Source organism: Nuphar pumila, chromosome 7 (assembly GCF_984573655.1).
Source record: "Nuphar pumila chromosome 7, dmNupPumi1.hap1.1, whole genome shotgun sequence".
Classification (NCBI taxonomy): domain Eukaryota; kingdom Viridiplantae; phylum Streptophyta; class Magnoliopsida; order Nymphaeales; family Nymphaeaceae; genus Nuphar; species Nuphar pumila.
In genome coordinates, this window is record NC_143255.1 from 108,772,292 (window position 1) to 108,791,739 (window position 19,448).

The 19,448-nt window shown below is 37.0% G+C and overlaps 1 protein-coding gene across 1 annotated transcript in view; it reads left to right on the forward strand.

Annotated features, from left to right (window-relative positions):
• LOC149832859 (uncharacterized) overlaps positions 1–16,566 on the forward strand; it is a 30,870-nt gene extending 14,304 nt beyond the window's left edge. Inside the window, exons 7-14 of the mRNA XM_090014748.1 lie at positions 1,594–1,680; positions 1,759–1,830; positions 1,963–2,046; positions 14,341–14,405; positions 14,472–14,694; positions 14,782–14,870; positions 16,088–16,202; positions 16,289–16,566. Of these exons, the coding sequence (XP_089870874.1) occupies positions 1,594–1,680; positions 1,759–1,830; positions 1,963–2,046; positions 14,341–14,405; positions 14,472–14,694; positions 14,782–14,870; positions 16,088–16,202; positions 16,289–16,336 (783 nt within the window). The 3' untranslated portion in view covers positions 16,337–16,566. The remainder of the gene's footprint in view (positions 1–1,593; positions 1,681–1,758; positions 1,831–1,962; positions 2,047–14,340; positions 14,406–14,471; positions 14,695–14,781; positions 14,871–16,087; positions 16,203–16,288) is intronic.
• The last annotated feature ends 2,882 nt before the right edge of the window (positions 16,567–19,448 follow it).

The window sequence follows — 19,448 nt, forward strand, 5'->3', positions numbered from 1 at the left end:
TAAAATGTTATGCAACTTAAGTTAATTTCCATAAATTCATGAACATGAATAAATGTAAATTTAGATATACTGTGAGGATAAAATATCCATTACAGGAAGTTTTTCTTGTAAAATGCTTCACTTGACCTAACATCTGAATAAACATGTGACCTTCGTAAAGAGGCCTAAAATAAACGTGACAAACTGTGTGGTATACATGTCAAGAAACTGCTTACCTGAAATCCTGCTGGTGCATGGGGGTTGTCGTTGCTTTACCAAGGTTGGGGCACACAAGGTTGGGTGGTTGTGTCCTCAACCTGGACTTTTACCTCACAGGGAGGCAGGCCCATTAAGTGACCCGGTTCTTGGTGAGGGTTTTCCTTGGTCATAAAAAAAAAGACAGATATTCTTCATGGACATCTCCCTTGAACAGCGGGTCTTGATGCAGAGAGGACATGTCTTCCCACGTCACATCTTCTGCCTATAACAAACTTGGGTGTGTGTTTGTGCCTTTAAGAAAATTTGAACTTGTGATTTGTTACAGCTTACATATTTTTTTAAGAAAAGTTACCTCAAATATTTTGGCATTAGTACCAATGTTCCCAGTGCTTTCAATGAATGTACTTCGGATAAGGGGCCTGTTTGGGGTTGTTCCTTGAAAGTACCAATTAAGGAAACGGGTATAGGTTTTCTAGAAACTCATGCCAACTTGATGGAAACCCAAACCGATCACGTCTGCGAAGAATATGAAATCATTATCTATAATAAACTAATCCTCCAATTTCTTTTTTGAAGCCTTTGCAAGGGCAAATTTGCTTCATTTTTTGGCATTTACTATCATTTGCAGCACAGCTTTTGACAATAGGTTTATTATTTTAATCACCATGTCCTCAAATATTCTTTTTCAGTACCTTGACAGTGGCTGACGAATTAAAATATATTTTTGTCTTTCAATGAAGTGGTGTCTTGATCAGGCAAACCTGCTTACTAACAATATGCAACCATGATCCATCGATCACTGGGATTGTTATATAGTAAACACATTGATATTTTCAATATACAATGGTACCTGTCATATTTTTGTTTTACAGTCATTTTTACAATGCTATTTTAGAAGTTAAATGATTTGTTTGCCAATTTACTATTTTGGTGGTTTCTTATTGAAAGTGGTTTAGTGTTGAAACTGATAACCATATTTTTGGAACCTTATGAGCATTTGTGCTATAAAAGTAGTTGAAAGCTTTTGGACTGTTTAGTATCCATACTTTGTAGCAATTAGGGAATTGCAGTAAACCTAAAACTTGAACATTGCTTCCCTTGTGTTTCTTGTATGTGGGATGATGATGATTGCATGTTAATTTGTTTACCCTCTCATGTTTCCTGTGTTAAGTGTTTATATTGGTGAAATGTGATGTGCTAATCGCTAACTCTTATTTTACATTTTATTGCCTTCTATTTCAAATCATTACTTGGTTTTATGGACCCTTTACCTGTACTTTGGAGGGACTTCATTTTCTGAGTATACACATTCAATCTGGCTTCAATTTCAGAGCTTGGAAATTTTGTACATGACGTGTTGAACCTTATTGGAAATTTTCTTTTGCTGCTTCTTAGGTGTTTGAATCTTTTGGTACCATAGAATTGGTGCAATTACCTCTCGACTCAGAAACAGGGCTTTTCAGAGGTTTTGGATTTGTCCAGGTTAGTATCAATGTAGTGTCATAGGTGGCTACTATCGGAAGGATAATGACAATCTTTCTTCTTCCATGATCCTGTCAGTTTGCACGACTTGAAGATGCAAGAGCTGCTTTAACTTTAAATGGGTTATCCATTGCAGGCAGGAATATAAAGGTCAGTGTGTGCGTGTATGCTTTTTCCCAATTCTGTTCTAATCTTGTTTGATTTAACTTTTTACATATATGTTGTGCTGCTTTTATTTTATTAAAAGACCTAGGGGTCACAATCGTCCTTCTGTATGTTCAGGTTTCTGCAGTTTCTGAGCAACCGGGAATGGAAGATATTGGAGCTAATGCTGGTGATTTTGATGATGAGGATGGTGGTGGTTTGGTCTGACATTTTTCTTTGTTTTTCTACTTATTTATTTCTTTAGACTAACCATTAATGAGGATCACTTTCTGCTAAGTTGCACTACTCTTTTGAGTCAAATTTGGGTTATGAACAACTTACTTTCCTTTTTGTCAAAAGTGAGCGGCTTGGGCAGACTAGGTGCAGCGTCACCTCGTATACTTGTGGGTCTCGGCAGTAGGGCCCTGTTTTCCCAGCTAGCAGTAGAGACATGATTGTCTCTTTTTTTTCCTTTTTCCTTTCTTTTTCTTCTTCTTCCTTCGGCCTCAACCTCTTTATTTTTCCTTCCTCTTTTTCTTCTTTCTTTCTTTCTTTTTCTTTTTTTCTTCTTCTCCTTTTCTTCTTCCTCTTCCTCTCGCCCCTTCACCTTCTTTTCCCTTTTCTTTTTCTTCTTCTTCCTCCTCTTGCCCCTCCACTCACTTCTTTTTTCTTCTCCTTTCCCCTTTTCTTCTTTGGTTTTTTATTTTTTTTCCTTTTTCCTTCTGTTTTATTTATGTTCTTCACATATATGTCTGTGTTTTTCACACACACACACACACGCATATAAGTTATATATATATATATATATATGTGGCTTTATCTACTATTAAACTAATAATATTTGATGTTAGCTGCCTTCAATTATATTAAATTATCAAAATGTCCTGAAAGGGGTGGCATTTATGAAAATTTTGGAACACTTTCAAGGGCTAGCTTGGTAATTTACTGATTTTCATTTGTGTGGGAGATTTTATTTTGGTGGGAGATGAAGTCTCTCTCTCTCTCTCTGCACCTTTTTCCTCCCACTCAAAGAAAAATCACCATTGTCTACTTTCATCGGCCTAATAGAACTCGTCTTAAGATATTCTCCGGCAGACCTTCCCCGGCCATCAAAATGAGAACCATTTTCCATGAAGTGGAATATGAAAAATAAAAACATTATTTCCATGAAGTGGTATATGGAAAACAAGAAAATATTCCCATTTATGTGCTATTTATAATCAATTTTATCGTTATTTTTTAAGGTATCACTTTCAAATTTGAATTCTGGCTGTGAATTTAATTAAAATTTCTCGTGCACATCCATATTTTTTGATGTGGCACACTGCAGCCCTACAGATCAAGTTTTCCCTTTTTTTCTTAATAAAGCGAACTATTTGAGAAGAAAAATCAAAACAAGGGAGAAAAAAAAAGAAAAACTTCATCCTAAAGTTATTTCCATCCCAGTCATTTCCTCATAAATCTCACAGCATCCTACAAAAATGATGGTCTGCTGAAAGCCTTTTCAGGCGATGGTTTCGCCATAACCTTCAAAGAGAAGAAAGAGATCTGTTGGACAACTCCTACTGGTGATGATTGCCCTAGAACCCTAAAAGGGAGGGGAACATCTGCTGGAAATTTCTTTGAATAATGAATTTTCCATAGCTCTATTATGTCTCTCTGTTTGGTTTCTTCTCGGCGCAAAACCCTTCAACTCCCACTCAAATGCAAAGTTAATAAACTAGCCCTTAAAAGTACCATTTTTTTTTTGAAAATTGTCACCACCTTCGTAACATTTTGGTAATTTAATACCGTTGAAGGCAGCTAACCTCAAATACCATTAGTTTAATAGTAGATGAACCCTATGTATATAGTCACCGATATCGCCGATATTTTGAAAATATCACGATATTATCGGTATTTCAAGGTCAGCTGATATTTTCTTGAGATTTTCAAAATATCATCATAAATAAAAATATCACGATACTATCACGATTTTTCTGAGATTTCAAAAATTCCTTTTGTACATATTTTATGTATCTTTACTCGTTTCTTTTATATTTTAAGTTTAAAACCTTTTCTAATTGTTTCTTTATATTTTTTGCAAAAAAAATAATAGAAAACCAATTATTTTCTTATCTTTCTTATTACTATATATATTTTTTTTCAATTTTTAAAGCTTTCGAGATTTTCTTGAGAAAAAACCCATTTTAAAAATATCTCCGAGAAAAACCCTCGCCTAGAACTAGAAGTTACCTTGAACGATATATATTTTGCAGACGCATTATGCAAGCAATTTTATGAATATTGTGATATGTTACACTGAATTACACACTTACACTTCATTCATAGTTATAATCATATGCTTGTTGCTAAATTTACCTATTTATTGTAATATTTATGCTTTTGTTGATGTTTTGCTCTTTTGGCCCCGACTAGACAGATTAGTCTTGCCTAAGCCTCAAAGCGTTCTTTTAGGGGTCTTCCGCTTAGGCCTCGACTATCCCTTTTGACAACTAAGCTTTTGTTATTTGTTTATACTTTATAGAACAATTAGATGACCTGACCCTCCAAACATATACCTTATGGGATAAGGAAAACTATGATACTTTTGAGTGATGATATGCCTTATCTGGACTTCTCATTTTACTTTTGTACTCTATATTGTACAAGGTATTTGAACACTCATGTTAGACCTGCATGTTAGAATCTTCACAGAAACTGCGTTGAGAAAGAGAAAATGAATAGAAGAAAGGGGTTGCGGCTGTCACGATTTCAATATATGAAATCGTGACCTAAAGAGAGTATATTAATATGTTTTGAGTGTGCAATATGGGTCCGGGTTTGGTATAATATCTAGACCCAGAATGAAATAAAACATATACAGTTGTACATAAAGGTTATACATGTGGATTTGGGTATGGTATGATATCCAGACCCAAAACACCACTTTATCACCCCCCTCAAGTTGATCATGGTTCTGAACCATGAACAACTTGCCTTTAAGCGTCCAAAAACGATCTTTTGTGAAGCCCTTGGTAAAAATGTCTGTAACTTGTCTTTCAGTGTTAACAAATTCAGGCTCAATCTCTTTTTCTTCAACCTTTTGTCTCACAAAATGTTGGTCGATCTCAATATTCTTAGCGCGACTGTGGTGTACTGGATTGAATGACATATTGAGAGCACTTTGATTGTCACACAACAAGGTAGACAGAGAGATCGTTTCTCCCACTTCAGTCAGTAAGTGCCTGACCCATGTGACTTCGACAGTAGCGGCAACCATGGATCTATACTCAACTTCAGTGCTTGATTTAGCAACAACCTTTTGTTTTCTACTACTCCAAGAGATTAAGTTTCTCCCAATAAAAACACAATATCCTGATGTAGACCTTCGCTCATCAGGATCTCCTGCCCAGTCTGTATCACAATATACAATAAGTTCACGCACATTCTTGCCAGACGACTGTGAAGAATATATCAACCCATCTCCAATGGTCCCTTTTAGATATCTGAGTATCCTCTTAACCGCCTCCATATGCCCAGTACATGGCGCATGCATGAATTGAGACACTTGATTGATTGAATAAACAATATCAGGTCGAGTAAATGTGAGAAACTGTAACATTCATATTAGACTGCGATACCTGGTGGGGTCTTCATACAGGTCTCCATCATGAGCACTTAATTTTTGGTGGAGCACACTTGGAGTGGCTAAAGGTTTGTAGTCTTTCATACCTGCCTTGCCGAGAACATCTATCGTATACTTGTGCTGAGTGAGGGTCAAGCCATGAGCCTGACTATCGACTTCTACGCCAAGAAAATAGCGCAAGGCTCCGAGATCTTTCATTTTGAATCTCTGACCTAATAGATTTTTTACTTCTTTGATATGATCTTCAGAGTTTCCTGTGATAACTATATCATCAACATAAATTAACAATAGAGTGATCACATTCTGACTTCTAAAAATGAATAATGAGTGATCCAATAAGGGGCGTGAGAATCCATGTTTCTGAATCTTAAGGGAGCTCTTTTTAGCCTGCACACATGTGTTTTACAGTTTTGTTCTTGATATCCAGGGGGTTGTTCCATATAGACTTCCTCCTTTAAATCCCCATGCAAAAATGCATTTTTTACATCAAGCTGACTCAGCTTCCATCCATGCTCAACGGCAAGGAAAGAATAATTCGAATCGTTCCCATTCTCACCACTGGACTGAATGTCTCATCATAGTCTTGTCCTGCTTCTTGAGTGCATCCTTTTGCAACTAGTCTCGCCTTGTATCGTTCAATGGTTTCATCTGGTTTATACTTTATTTTGTAGACCCATTTGCATCCAACAACATTTTTGTCAGGTGGTCTAGGAACGATTTCCCAGGTTCCACATTCATGTAAGGCTTGCATTTAATCATTTATGGCTTATACCCATTTAGTGGAAGTAGTTGCCTGATAGTACATGATAGGTTCATCTCTCTTATTCAGAGTAGTTAAGAAAAGTTGAAAGTCCAAAGAGAAATTGTTATAGCTGACCCACCTATCAATAGGATGTCGCATGCGATTGGATCTTCTGACCTCAAGAGTATGAGAGGGAGTAGGTGCAACTGCTGAGGTGTGATTTGAAAGATTTGGCGTTGTCGTTCTCTGTCTAGCATAGCAAATGCCCTTGTATCTGCCCGGTATAGATGATATTTCTTCCCAATCCTGTGATCTCGATGTACCAATAGTCTCAAACATTTCTTTTTTCTACTGCCCACAATTTGGAGGGCAGACTTCATTGGAACTAGCAAAAAGTTCTGAATTCAGCCAAGGATAATAAACTTCGGTCATGGTAGAGGACATATCCATTGTGCCAGCTTGGTGATCAAAATTGTGTTCATCAAAGATGACATTTCTTGAGATTCTGATACGTTTGTTGACGGGATCGTAACACCTGTATTCTTTGTAGTCGTCGGCATATCCCACAAATGTACACTTCTGAGCCTTGTCCTGAAACTTGTTTCTCAGGGACCGATGAATATGCACATAACAAACACATCCAAAAGCACACAAATCATGATAACTAGGATGAGCTTCAAAAAGACAGTAATAAGGAGACTTATTTTCTAGAACAACCATAGGCAATCTATTTATCACATGTACGGCGGAATGGAAGGCTTCTGTCCACAGATTAATGAGAAGATTACTATCATGGAGCATACTCATGGCACTTTCAACGATGTGCCTGTGTTTTCGCTCAGCAATCCCATTTTGTTGTGGCGTGTGTGGGCAGGACACCCTTCTTCCTATCCCATTATTTTGAAGAAAAGAAATAAAGTCACTTGATGAGAACTCCTCACCTCCATCACATTGAAAGAATTGGATAGACTTAGAGAATTGATTTTTTACTAAGGAAAGAAAATTTTGAAACAAAAGGAAAACTTCTGACTTATTTTTTATGAAATATATCCAGGTGTATCGAGAGTAGCTATCAACAAAGATTAGGTAGTATCTGCTCCCAGACCCAGAGGCAATTGGGGCAGGTCTCCATACATCAGAACATATCGTCTCAAAAGGCTTTGAAGCTCTTATTAATAGAATGAAAAGGCAATACATGACTTTTGCATAAAGAACAACTGGAACATTTCTGCCTTTTCCCATCCACATTGAGACTTTTTTTTGGAATGAGATTATTAGAAACAAGTTTCTCAATAAAATGACTCCCACAATGTCCTAATTGACTATGCCACAAGAAAGGCTTATTACATTCAGAAATACTAAAAACAATTGCTGAAGGGAAGGAACACAACTCTAATGAAGACTTCGAATCCAGATGAATAGGGCGGACGGGATGACATGGAGCTTCTTCAAAGACATACATATTGTCTCGTCTTTTTCCTTCAACGAATGTTTCCCTCGTGCGAAGGTCCTTGACCTGCACGGAGAAGGGAGTGAATTCGCCTGAAGCATGATTATCATCAACAAGCTTGGAAATAGCGACAATATTTTTCTTGATATTTGGAGCATGAAGTACATCAGTAAGTTCAAGAGTAGAGTGTGACATGGGAATGACAGATTTTCCAACATGGGAAACATGATGATAGGATTCATTTCCAGTGACAATGTTACTTTTGCCAAAATAAGGGATAGGTTTAGAAAGTTTACCTGCATCACCAGTCACGTGAGTTGCTGCCCCTGAGTCGACAAACCATGTGCCTTGATCGTTCTGTTTTAACTTCAATTCTGAGAGGGCAGATATTAACAAATCTCTAATCTCTCCATTGTCTCTGATATTAGTGGGCTTTGCTTTCTGTTCTGTCTGTGGAGCCTTTCCTTTATTTTCAGGGTTGTGCCAACAATTCGCCTTGATATGCCCCCTTTTGTTGCAGAGGAAGCAAGTGGGGATTGACCTTTGTCCCTGAGTATGAGTTAAGATATTTGGAGTGGGAAGCAATCCACGTCCTCCGTGTCCATTTCGCCCTTGTCCTCCTCGCCCTCGTCCTCGACCATAAGTCACTCCTGTGGCAAAGACTTCTTGGGAATTTGTATGTGCATGTGTTTCTTGAGAAAATCCCTTCAGAGTCATCTCATACTGAATCAGTTTGGCTCTCAACTCATCAAAGGTAGGAAGAGCAGGCAGACATAATAGTGAAGTGACAATCATATTATAGTCAGGTCCCAATCCACTCAGAGTTTGTTGCACCATATCACTGTCACTCACGGCACATCCTATAACTGCAAGTTGGTCTATGATAGTCTTCATCTTGTTGAGATATTCCATGATGGTCATGGAATTTTTTCTCAGTAGCTGAAATTCTCTCTTGAGAAAAACCATCCTCGCCTGTGAAACTTGTGAATACGTTTGAACCAATTTCTCACAAAGTTGCAGGGTTCTACAATTATCGGGGATCGCAACAAGAACCTCTTGAGATAAGGTAGAAGTGATGTATGCAACTACTGATTGATCTTTCCTTTCCCAATTGAGATATTCTGCATTTTTGACATACACAATTGAACTTGCCCCTTTATCATCTTTCTCTTCTCTCGTAGCAAATTCTAAGGGAATTGGAGTGGTTCCATCCAAGTGACCTAAGAGACCTTGGCTCCTTATGAAAGGTATGATTTGTCTCTTCCAAATCAAGAAATTTGAGGTGTTTAACTTTTCATAAACGAGTTGATTAAGAAAATTTGAAGAGAGACTTGATTGAGAAGAATAAGAATCCATGGAGAAAGGAAAGGTGACAAGAGTGTTCATAAAATACTCAATCTTCTGCCTGTAAGATTTGTTGATCGGCCCTTTTTTTTCCGGCTATGTAAACCTTAAAACTGGCGATCAGTAAAGGGAATAAAAAATAAGCTTTCCCTTACACTTTTATAAGATTGGAGATTAACGTAATGAAAGTTGAAAATTTTCACACATGGAACAGAAAATTAATCTGAATGTACTAAGTGTTTTTCAGATAAAAACAATGTAGGTACCACCTGTGACAGTGAGAGAAGACTTATTTTAAAGATGAGACACTTAAAAAGAGAGGTGAGAATCAGATTAAACACAAACTATTGTCACTCAGCAAATGCGAACAACAAAGAGGGTTTAATTTCTCAGATCTGAATACGCGGAGTAGATGCGTAGAGGGAAATGCGCAAGAAGTGAAACAGATCTGGTGCACCAGGTTTGAAAAAAAAACAGGCGAAAAGGATGAATCATGGGTAAAAAGGTGGGTCGATTCACGTGAACGATTGAATCAACTTCAGCGATTCACGTCGTTACGTGAATCAACTTTAGTAGAATTTTCCTTTTGCGACACTCAGGGTCTGCATGAACAAGGGTTCACGTGAATATCAGACCCTCGTGGGACGTGAATTCACCAGCAAGAGAATAGAAAGGGGGGGTGGAGGAACGAGAAAAAGAACTGAAGAAGAGTGCAAGGCAGGAGACAGTGGAGACCTCAAACCTTTCGTCAATCGGTTGCACCTTCAGAAGCCTCTTCAACCCTCGATGGACCTTGGCTCTGATACCATGTTAGAATCTTCACAGAAACTGCGTTGAGAAAGAGAAAAGGAATAGAAGAAGAAAGGGGTTGTGGCTGCCACGATTTCAATATATGAAATCGTGACCTAAAGAGAGTATATTAATATGTTTTGAGTGTACAATATGGGTCCGGGTCTGGTATAATATCCAGACCCGGAATGAAATAAAACATATACAGTTGTACATAAAGGTTATACAGATGGATTTGGGTCTGGTATGATATCCAGACCCAAAACACCACTTTATCACTGCAATGCTAGCTATTCTCTCTCTCTCTCTCTCTCTCTCCCAGATATTTTCTCTTTGCTCAAATGGGTGGCACATGCATGCACACACACACACATCCAGCGGTACACACACTCCCTCACTCTCTCAATCTGATATTTGCTGTGTCAAAAGGGGTGGCTGTGCAATGATGCAAATGCTTTGCTAGTTTCTATATACTGTGGATTATGGTATATTTCCTACTAAGGATGGGGCAGTCTCGTGAAAGGTTTCTATCAAGTGCTTGCATGTTCTTTTTTATGAACACAAAATAGCAATCATATTAGAGTTGGATTTTAAATTATCCAGAATTAATTCATGGGTCAAGATTCAAAATCTAGTTGATGTTGTAATGAAATATGTGAAAATTCAAATATGAAATTCACAAGCACAATTGCAAGTCCATTAAGGGACAATACAAAGACACTAAGACACTACACAAGCACAAAGTGCATACAAATGACTTCAAAGAGTCAAAACATAAACACAAGAACATAAAAAATATTAACTTTATTATGAGAGAATGCTTAGAAAAGCATTAGTAACAAATGGGGTAAAATACCCCTTTATAGTTTATACAGGCTACATGGGTTACCATATCGTTGTTGGGATGTTCCCAACGTCTATAAATAATTAAATATAGCCTTTGGAGAGATCCCAACGACTATGTTGGACTTTTTCCAATATACCCTCATACAAAAGGGAAAAAACAAAAACTATAAAAAAAACTGTACAAAGACAAAACTGCCCCTAATGGGCAGTACCTATTAAGTAGGTGCAAATGATAAAAAATACCACTACATGGGAAAAACCTATTACAATAATAAATCAATTACAAAAATATATAATTGTGTTGAATTAGCGGAAAATACAAAAACAATGCCACTAAGGGCTTTACAAGATTTTGACCACAAAAGTGCATAGGCACGAACCAATGCCATTAAGGGCTTACAAGTTCGCAATCACAATGTGCACAATCACAAGTCCACTATATAACAAAACAATAGCCCACAAGGAACAACACAAGCACTAAGTGCATATAAAACATTAAAAAACTAAATATAAAAATAATCATCTTTATTGAGCATAAATGCTTAAGAGAAGCATTAGTTACAATAAGGGTTTCAACCCCTATTTATACACAAAGAGAGAGCATTGGGCTCTATTGGGGAGCTCTCAATAGAACTTAACAATAATATATATATATATATATATATATATATATATATATATATATATATATATATATATATATATGAATCAATACATTTTAACACCCCCTCAAACTTGCGGTGTAATATACCGAAAATTTGAAAATACAAAAAGAAACAAAGTGAAGGATCCAAGTCTTCATTGATAATCTTCACCAAATGCTTGTATTGGCAATCTTTATCTTCATAATACATCAACAATAAAATTTCTTTCTCAACCCATATCATCTTTAAGAACCTGCAAAGAGAACAAAACAAAGGTTCCAACTAAACAAAAGAAATCCTAACCAAATAGTTATTAAATGAAAACTTTTTTAACCCAATAGTTTAAAAAATAGATATAAAATACATGTATATAGTTTTAAAAACAAAACTACATATTTTTTGAATAAATAACTCTGATTAATTCATATATATAAAGCGAGGATGGTTAAGTTCCCCAACAGTACATAGAGGTACTATAAACTAAACAATCTTTAAAGAGTCCGATGTGCACCTTAAGCAATAATTTTAATATATGTTTATGATATGTTAATATATATAATTATATACAAATACGCGGAAAACATATATATGTGTGTGCAACTGCGCATCAGACCGAGAGACTACTTAGGCTAGGCCGCTTAGGCTCCGCTTTTGACAACTAAGCGGAGGGGTGAAAGGAGGAGGAAAAATAAAAAAATATAAGAAAAAAAAAACAAAATAAGAAAAGGAGAGAATGAAAAGGAAAGCCTTTGGGGCAGGAGGAAGAAGAAAAAGAAAGAAAGAAAGAAAGTAAAAGACAATTTTTTTTTATAAAAACATGACAACTATGTCCTTACGGCTTGGGCATGGACAACTTAGGTAGTCTAGGTAAGAAACATGGCCCTACCACCTAGACCCATAAGCCTAGGTGGTGGCCTTACGCCTAGCCAGCCTAGGCGCAACTTTTGACAGCTAAGAGCATGTCCCATGCCACCTTAGTTCATTAGTTCTCAAACTCCTCCTTAGTCAATTATATTATGGTTAAGGCAATAAAATACATAAAATTGTATTATAGTTGTTCCATAATAAGGTATATCCTCCCATACCAAGCATGCCTTTCATATTATGAACCCATGATTGTGATTATGGATTTCGATTTGGTCCAAATATTGGATCCAATCCAAGATCCACTTAACAAGAGTAACCAGCTGCCTTGTGAAGCTTTGTTTTTAATTGGGAGGACATTTTTGGAGGATTTTTATGACCCCATATGATTAAAAGCCTAAGGGCCGGTGCTTGGCGCAATGACACATGTTGAGGCTGACAATGTGGTGATGTTGGTTAGGTCGTAGAGTCTTGAGGCTGGGACGACCACTTATTGCTGGAAAGCAGACGATTAACACCAACCACCAGTATGCCCCTCCCCGTGTTAAAACATATGTATATATATATTACTCTTTTATTTTCTGTTATTGCTAGGGGTGTTTTGGTCTTTTCCCTTGTAATAGAATATGTCCTTTGGGGACAGTCTTTTATTTGCTCCTTTTCCCAAAATACCAAGGGCTCTTTGGACATTCTCCCAAAGAGTCGTTGGGGCTCCCTAACGGTCATTTTTATGACGGTTGGGAGCTCCCAATAGCATCTCTTAGTGGCTGTTTTGTGTATAAATAGGGGTTGAACCCCTCTTGTATAGATAATGCTTCTTTTAAGCATTTATGCTCAATAAAGATGAATATTTTTTATTTTGTGTTTTTCTATTTAGTTCGTTAATGTGTTATATGCACTTAATGCTTATGTTGTTGCCTCTTGTTGGCTATTGTTTTGTCCTATAGTGGACTTGTGCTATACATTGTGATTGTGATTTTGTAAGCCCTTAGTGACATCGGTTTGTGCTTATGCACCTTTGTGATCGTGATCATGTAAAACCCTTAGTGGCATTGTTTTTGTATTTTCCGCTATTTCATTACATTCCGACACCTGGTGTGTGGAACTGCGCTAGACATGGCTCTTTAGATGTTTACTAGCATAGATTTGTGGCCTGTCTATATGGTCAGGCCCTAGATAAATGATGTCTAACTTTTTATTACATAAGATGAATAAAGGCATAGGAATATGTAAACTTTTAAAACATACCATATTTTAGTTTAAAACTTGAAACTGAAAAAAAAATTGAAGCAAATAAATGCCCTTTCTTTATGGCCTGTGGGAGAAGTAGGGGTGTGCACAGTGCTTGTAGCGTGAAAGAAAACTGCACAAAAAGATTACCTCAGGTTGTTTATCCATGCATGTAGAAAAACAGGAAAATGAAAGTTATTTTAAATATAAATACTACGTTAAAAGGTGAAAATTGAAAGCATACTTACCATGGTTTAAAGGTGAAATACATATAGTAGAGGGAAGGGGGCTGTTTGCTAGGTCACACACTAAAAGAGGCTTATTTTTACCCAAAAACGTGAATGCTGAAAATTATGAAAGTAGTTTTAGATAAATTAAAACCTTTTTAGTTGGCATACAACAACCAGCCATCTGAACTGTTGCATTTTCAAACAGTAACTGTTCATTTTTGTTAGAAAATTAGACCTGGCATGTAACATGCCTAATTTTTTTCACAAGAATTACAAATTTCCAAAAAAAATTATAATTTCAAGTGAACATCACATGAAAACAATGTCAAATAGGAAAAACTAGTAAAGAATCAGATTGTTGGGTTACCCTGCTTCTGCTTTTATAAGATCTAAGAAAAGCCTATGATACTTCTAATCCTAAAATAACAGAAGACCTACAATTTACAAAGAAGAAAGTCCTGTTGTCTAATGCCCTTAAAACTCTTGTTGATGAAAGGAAGAAAAAGTCCTTGGGTTTAATTTATGATGGTGGGACTTGACCTGAACACTAGTCTATGAAACGTTGAATTGGTACATGCTGCCCTGCCTCCTCCCCATTATTCAGCTGTGTAGCTTCAACCTAGGAGTAGCATCACTGTTTGATTGTTGCTTGGCTGCTATCTTTGTGATTCAACATTGTAAAAAATTGAGATACTTGAGTTTCTGTTATGCCTCCTTTTGTAGCTCACATTAGATTTATTAATATGCAGGCACTAAATGCTCGTTCTCGGGCGATTCTAATGCAGAAACTAGACCGCAGTGCCGCCACCACTAGGTTTGCTTCCTAATGCCGTTGCTTACCTTATTATGGATAAATGTATTCTAAAATACTCCTCTGCAGCATTGCTAGTTCACTTAACGTGCCTATGCTCAATGGTCGCTCCCTCAACATCCCAACTGCTTCACTTCCTGGTGTTGTTCCTCTGATACATTCTGTTGGACAGAGCACTATACCTACACCGGCAGGATTGACAGCTGCATCATCAACATTAGCAGCAATGGATCCCATGGGGACTCCCAGCGATTGTTTGTTGCTTACAAATATGTTTGATCCAATGAAGGAGGTTTTATGACACCACCTTTTTGCTGCCATTTGTTGTGAAAAACCTTTCATGCATGGTCATGTATTAAGGCCTGGAATGTGACTGCAGACTGAACCAGATTTTGATTTGGATATCAAAGAAGATGTACAAGATGAATGTTCCAAGTTTGGCCCTGTGAAACACATCTTTGTGGACAAGTATGCAACTCTCTCTCTCTCTCTCTCTCTCTCTCTCTCTCTCTCTCTCTCTCTCTCTCTCTCTCTCAGGATAAACATGTTACCGCCTTTGTCGAGGCTAGTGCTAGAGCATACAGAATAATAGATGTTTATTTCCCTTTGATAATTCAGCAGAACTTGAAGAATGATATTCAAAGTTCCTGTTTAAGAAGAAGTTCACAGTTGCCTTTACTTTTCACAGGGATATATCAATTTTTATCCTTGATTGTATTTTGGTCAATCTAATTGATGAATTTAAGTTTCTTCCCCCCCAACTCAGTTAAGTTAGCATGGTATGCTAGAATTTAATGTTGTATCTTTGTGTATTGTAAAGCCTAATATGTTGGAAAAGACTCAAATTTTAACGTCTGAGCCCATCCTCCTAAGCAATAGAAAAGATACAGGCTTTCATTTTTTAAATCGTTAACCTTTCTCTCTCAATTTTCATTTATTATTACTCATCATCTAGATTAATAAAATAGTAAACATTTTCATTTTTTTAATTTGCCCCCTCTCTCTATTGTGTTGCTCTGGTATCTTCCAACAAGCGAATTTGTTTAATGCTATGTTCATGGTGTTAGCATGGTCATTTTTAAATTCGGTTAAGATGACAATTTCCATTAAATTCTCCAGTTATAATATTTCCACTGGTTTTATTATTGTTAAAGATTTGATGCTCTACATGTCAGTCTCTTTATTATGATTGTTGCCATTGACTCAAGGTGCATGAGGTAGTTGGTTTGTGTCTCCCCCCCTCCATCATAACAGTTTTATTTCATGAATCCTGTTCATTTTGGCATTTCCCATACAAAAGTGTTACTTTTGATTCATTCTGTTCTGGATATCTTTGCCTCATGCTCTGACGTTGACTGCTCTTCACTTTGTTTCCATTCTCGTCTTTAAAAGAAACTTTTTACTAATATTTTTCCCTCTTGGTAGTCCAGCCCACATTAGCCACAAGTTGCAGGAATGGCCATCCAGGTGGCTCCTGTTGCTGAGGCTTGAACTTATCCTTGTCATTTTGAAGTTACATTCTTATCCATCCACTGCCAAGTAGAATTGCTACCTCAACTTTCCTGTCTGAATGTTTAGTTTTGATCTAGAGAGAGAGAGAGAGAGTTATCCACCTTTCTGTTGTCAGGTCATGCCTGGTTAAATCTAAATCTCACTACACATTTGTAATGTTATTCTGAACATAGGAATAGTGCTGGCTATGTGTACTTGCGGTTTGATAGTGCTGCATCTGCTACCAGTGCACAGAAAGCTCTACATGGAAGGTGGTTTGCCGGGAAAATGATCACTGCAACATTCATGGTAGTTAGTTAGTTATGTTATTCCATTTAACTTCTTGTTTCACATTTGTTGTGCTCTTCTAATTGTTCTCCTTGTTTTATTTGCAGCTTCCACAGAACTATGAGGCTAAATTTCCTGATTCCAAAGGAACATAACATGTTAAGAGGGCTTCAATGCATTTCTCGTTTTTTTTCTTTGGTGGCACTGCATGATTGTGCCCTTTTTTAAAATTCAAAACCTATATTTGTAATATAAGTGGGCTAGTCGAGGTGGTGTCAAATCGTATAGCTCATGGTGTTTTGCTCATACTCTATTTCTGTTCTTGGGGAGCCAAAGCTGCTGCATGTTTCTTTTTCTACAATTTTATAAAGTTCTTTTTTTGTGTATTTATTACTGTCAGATTCATATTTGTAGTTCACAGTTATTAGATACATTAACTCAAAGAAGCATTAGGTTTACAGATGTGGTCTCCTCCGCTGGATCTGCAAGGGCATGTAGAAGCATTATTAAATACTTTAAGCACTGATTTGTCTCGTGTTTGGGTTTGTGGAATTGAGAAGAATTGCAGTCCAGATCCATCGAGATTCTTCTATCAAAATTGTACTCTTCAAGAGTGGATATTTAGATTGCCTGCAAGGGCTTGATGCACTTGGCTAGGTGGGTCAGTTTAAGGTCTTTCAGTTCAAGGACGTGAGTTCGATACCCTGGTGCTATGTCACACGGATACTGCATTTTGGCCCCCTAATCATGTCCATTTATATACTAGTCATAGTAAAAACTTCATAAAAATGGACGTAGCCCCATGCCCACATTTGTATCCATGTGACATTGCAGAGGTGTTCACATCCGTTATTGCAAGGTCGAAGCTATCCTCGTGGGTTGGGGGATTTCTTGTGAAGTTTTACACCATGGACACCAAAATGAGCCCATGGTCGATGTGGCAGCTCTAGGTCAATGTTGTATCGAAATCGGACCTGTATCGTTTGGCCAACGATTCTCAAGTGAATTGGCTGGTACCAATTCTCAAGTGAATCGGCCAAAAATAATTAAAATTTATTACATGTCAATCAGAACATGGCACGTATTAAAATGATTAAAACAATATTAAAAAATATTTAAAAATAATTTTAAGCTATTTTTACATTTATTAAAAAATAGCTTATTCAGGTCAGTATTGTATCGATACGTATCGGCAGATACACACAGACTGAAGACTGCCCTTGGCCCTTAATGGGAGGGGGGAGTCTAACCCATATAATGGTCAATTCTCTTTATAAAGAAAAAAGGTGGATATGTAGGTTTAATTGTGTGGAAGGCATATCAATTTGTTGTGATGAGTGGAGGTGAATCCAAGGATTAATCACTGAGATGCCCCTAATTTTTTTTGTCTGAAATTTAGTTCAGATTTTTTTCATCAAATTCCATCTTATCAATGAAAAAAAAAATCTAAAAATTTAAAAAGCTTGATCACTAATTGATAATGTCTGGATTCCTTTGTTTTTTATGATACCTGAATTTTAGTTCCACCAATTCGGTGAATCCAACAACACCCTAAAGCATTGTCTTTAAAAAAACACACCCTAAAACAGCACCAACAGTGGCGGATCCACAAACTGGCAAGGTTGGGCAAATGCCCACCCTGACCCTGAAATTCCCAATAAGGGTGTTTGGGTCACTGGGCCGAATGCTATATGTAGAGAGAGAGAGTGGTGTATCTTTGAACAATGTAACTGTCAAACAAACTTGGACGCTTAATAAGTGTTTGATTTCCGAAAAATCACCATAAAAGGTCTTTAGTGGCTGTCATGACCTAAAAACCCTTTTTCAGAAAAAAATTATGCTGTTGATTGCATGCGACACGCGGGGCGTCTGATTAGCTTCGAAGTTACACCTTCAGCTTTGATTTTATATATATATATATATATATATATATATATATATATATATATATATAGAGAGAGAGAGAGAGAGAGAGAGAGAGAGAGAGAGAGAGATCAATGAAAACCTGCTAACCGAATGTGAACCGTTGATCAAAAAATCATAAAAGCCTGCCCTAGCCCTAGCCCTAGCCCGACACCTCCCCTGTCCCCTTTCTCATATCTTCCTCTCCCTTACCCTTTTCGGTGATGATGAAGCAAGCCTCCGGCGACAATGACCAAGGCCTCAGTCCGCTCGGGTGATTACGCCACCCCGCTCACTCTCTCCCTCTTCGCTCTCTGCTCCACTCCCTCTCCCGTTTGGTGATATGAGAGTTCGTGAGGCTCTGACGACGGCAAGCACCAGAGTTCTCTACCTCTTCTCTCTTCCTCACGGCAAGCACCACAGGGTTACCATCTCACGGTAGCATAGATTTTTTCATTCTTGTATGGCACAACAAGTGTATATGTATTTGTCTTTCAAAAAAAAGTGTATATGTATCATACCTCAAAAAAGTAAGTCTTACAAGCTGATTTTGGCTAAAAATGTAATTCATATTCTACTTAATTTTGTCAAAATGTCATAGTGTTGGGTTTTTGTATTTTTTATTATAAGATTTAAGCTCAACATATTTTCATAGAATAATGAACACATTAGGGTTGTTTATGCAATATTGATAGAAAAATAAAGTATTTACTATGATCAATGTTGTCATTGCAGAATTCTAGCACTTAAACGTAACATAACAAACAACAAACCAAATGCAGAATATTTTTTGGGTGTTAGAATTATATAAGGTTTTTTATCGTAATTTAATATTCTTGAAATTTATAATAAAGTTTTTTTAAGTATTTTTAACAAATATTATACAGTACTGCAAAATTTATTAAGTTTTTCGAGTGGTACTATAAGGAGGGTGACTCAAAATCATTGCATGAGCAAAACGAAGAATTTCTGTTATCTATATTGGAGGATTTACTAAAGAAGATAGTGTAGGCACACGAAGATCTGCAACAAACTCATCGTGATTCAACAACACATGGAGAACTTGCTATATAAGTGAAAGTTTAAATATCCATAATTATTTTAATGTAAAGTATAGGTAGGGTGAACATAACGATGGGCATAACTTTAGTATAACTTTATTTTATCAAGTTTTATTTGTAATACCTTTACTACCTCATTTTGTCGCTATTCCGTCGCTAATCGGCTTAGCGATGAAGTAGCGACGAATAGCTTACGTCGCAAATTTTTGGATGCTAACTGGCGACGCCATAAATCCGTCCCCAGTTCCGTCGCTAATTGTGACGAAATAACGAACGACGGATTCCATCGCAAATCCGCCGGTAC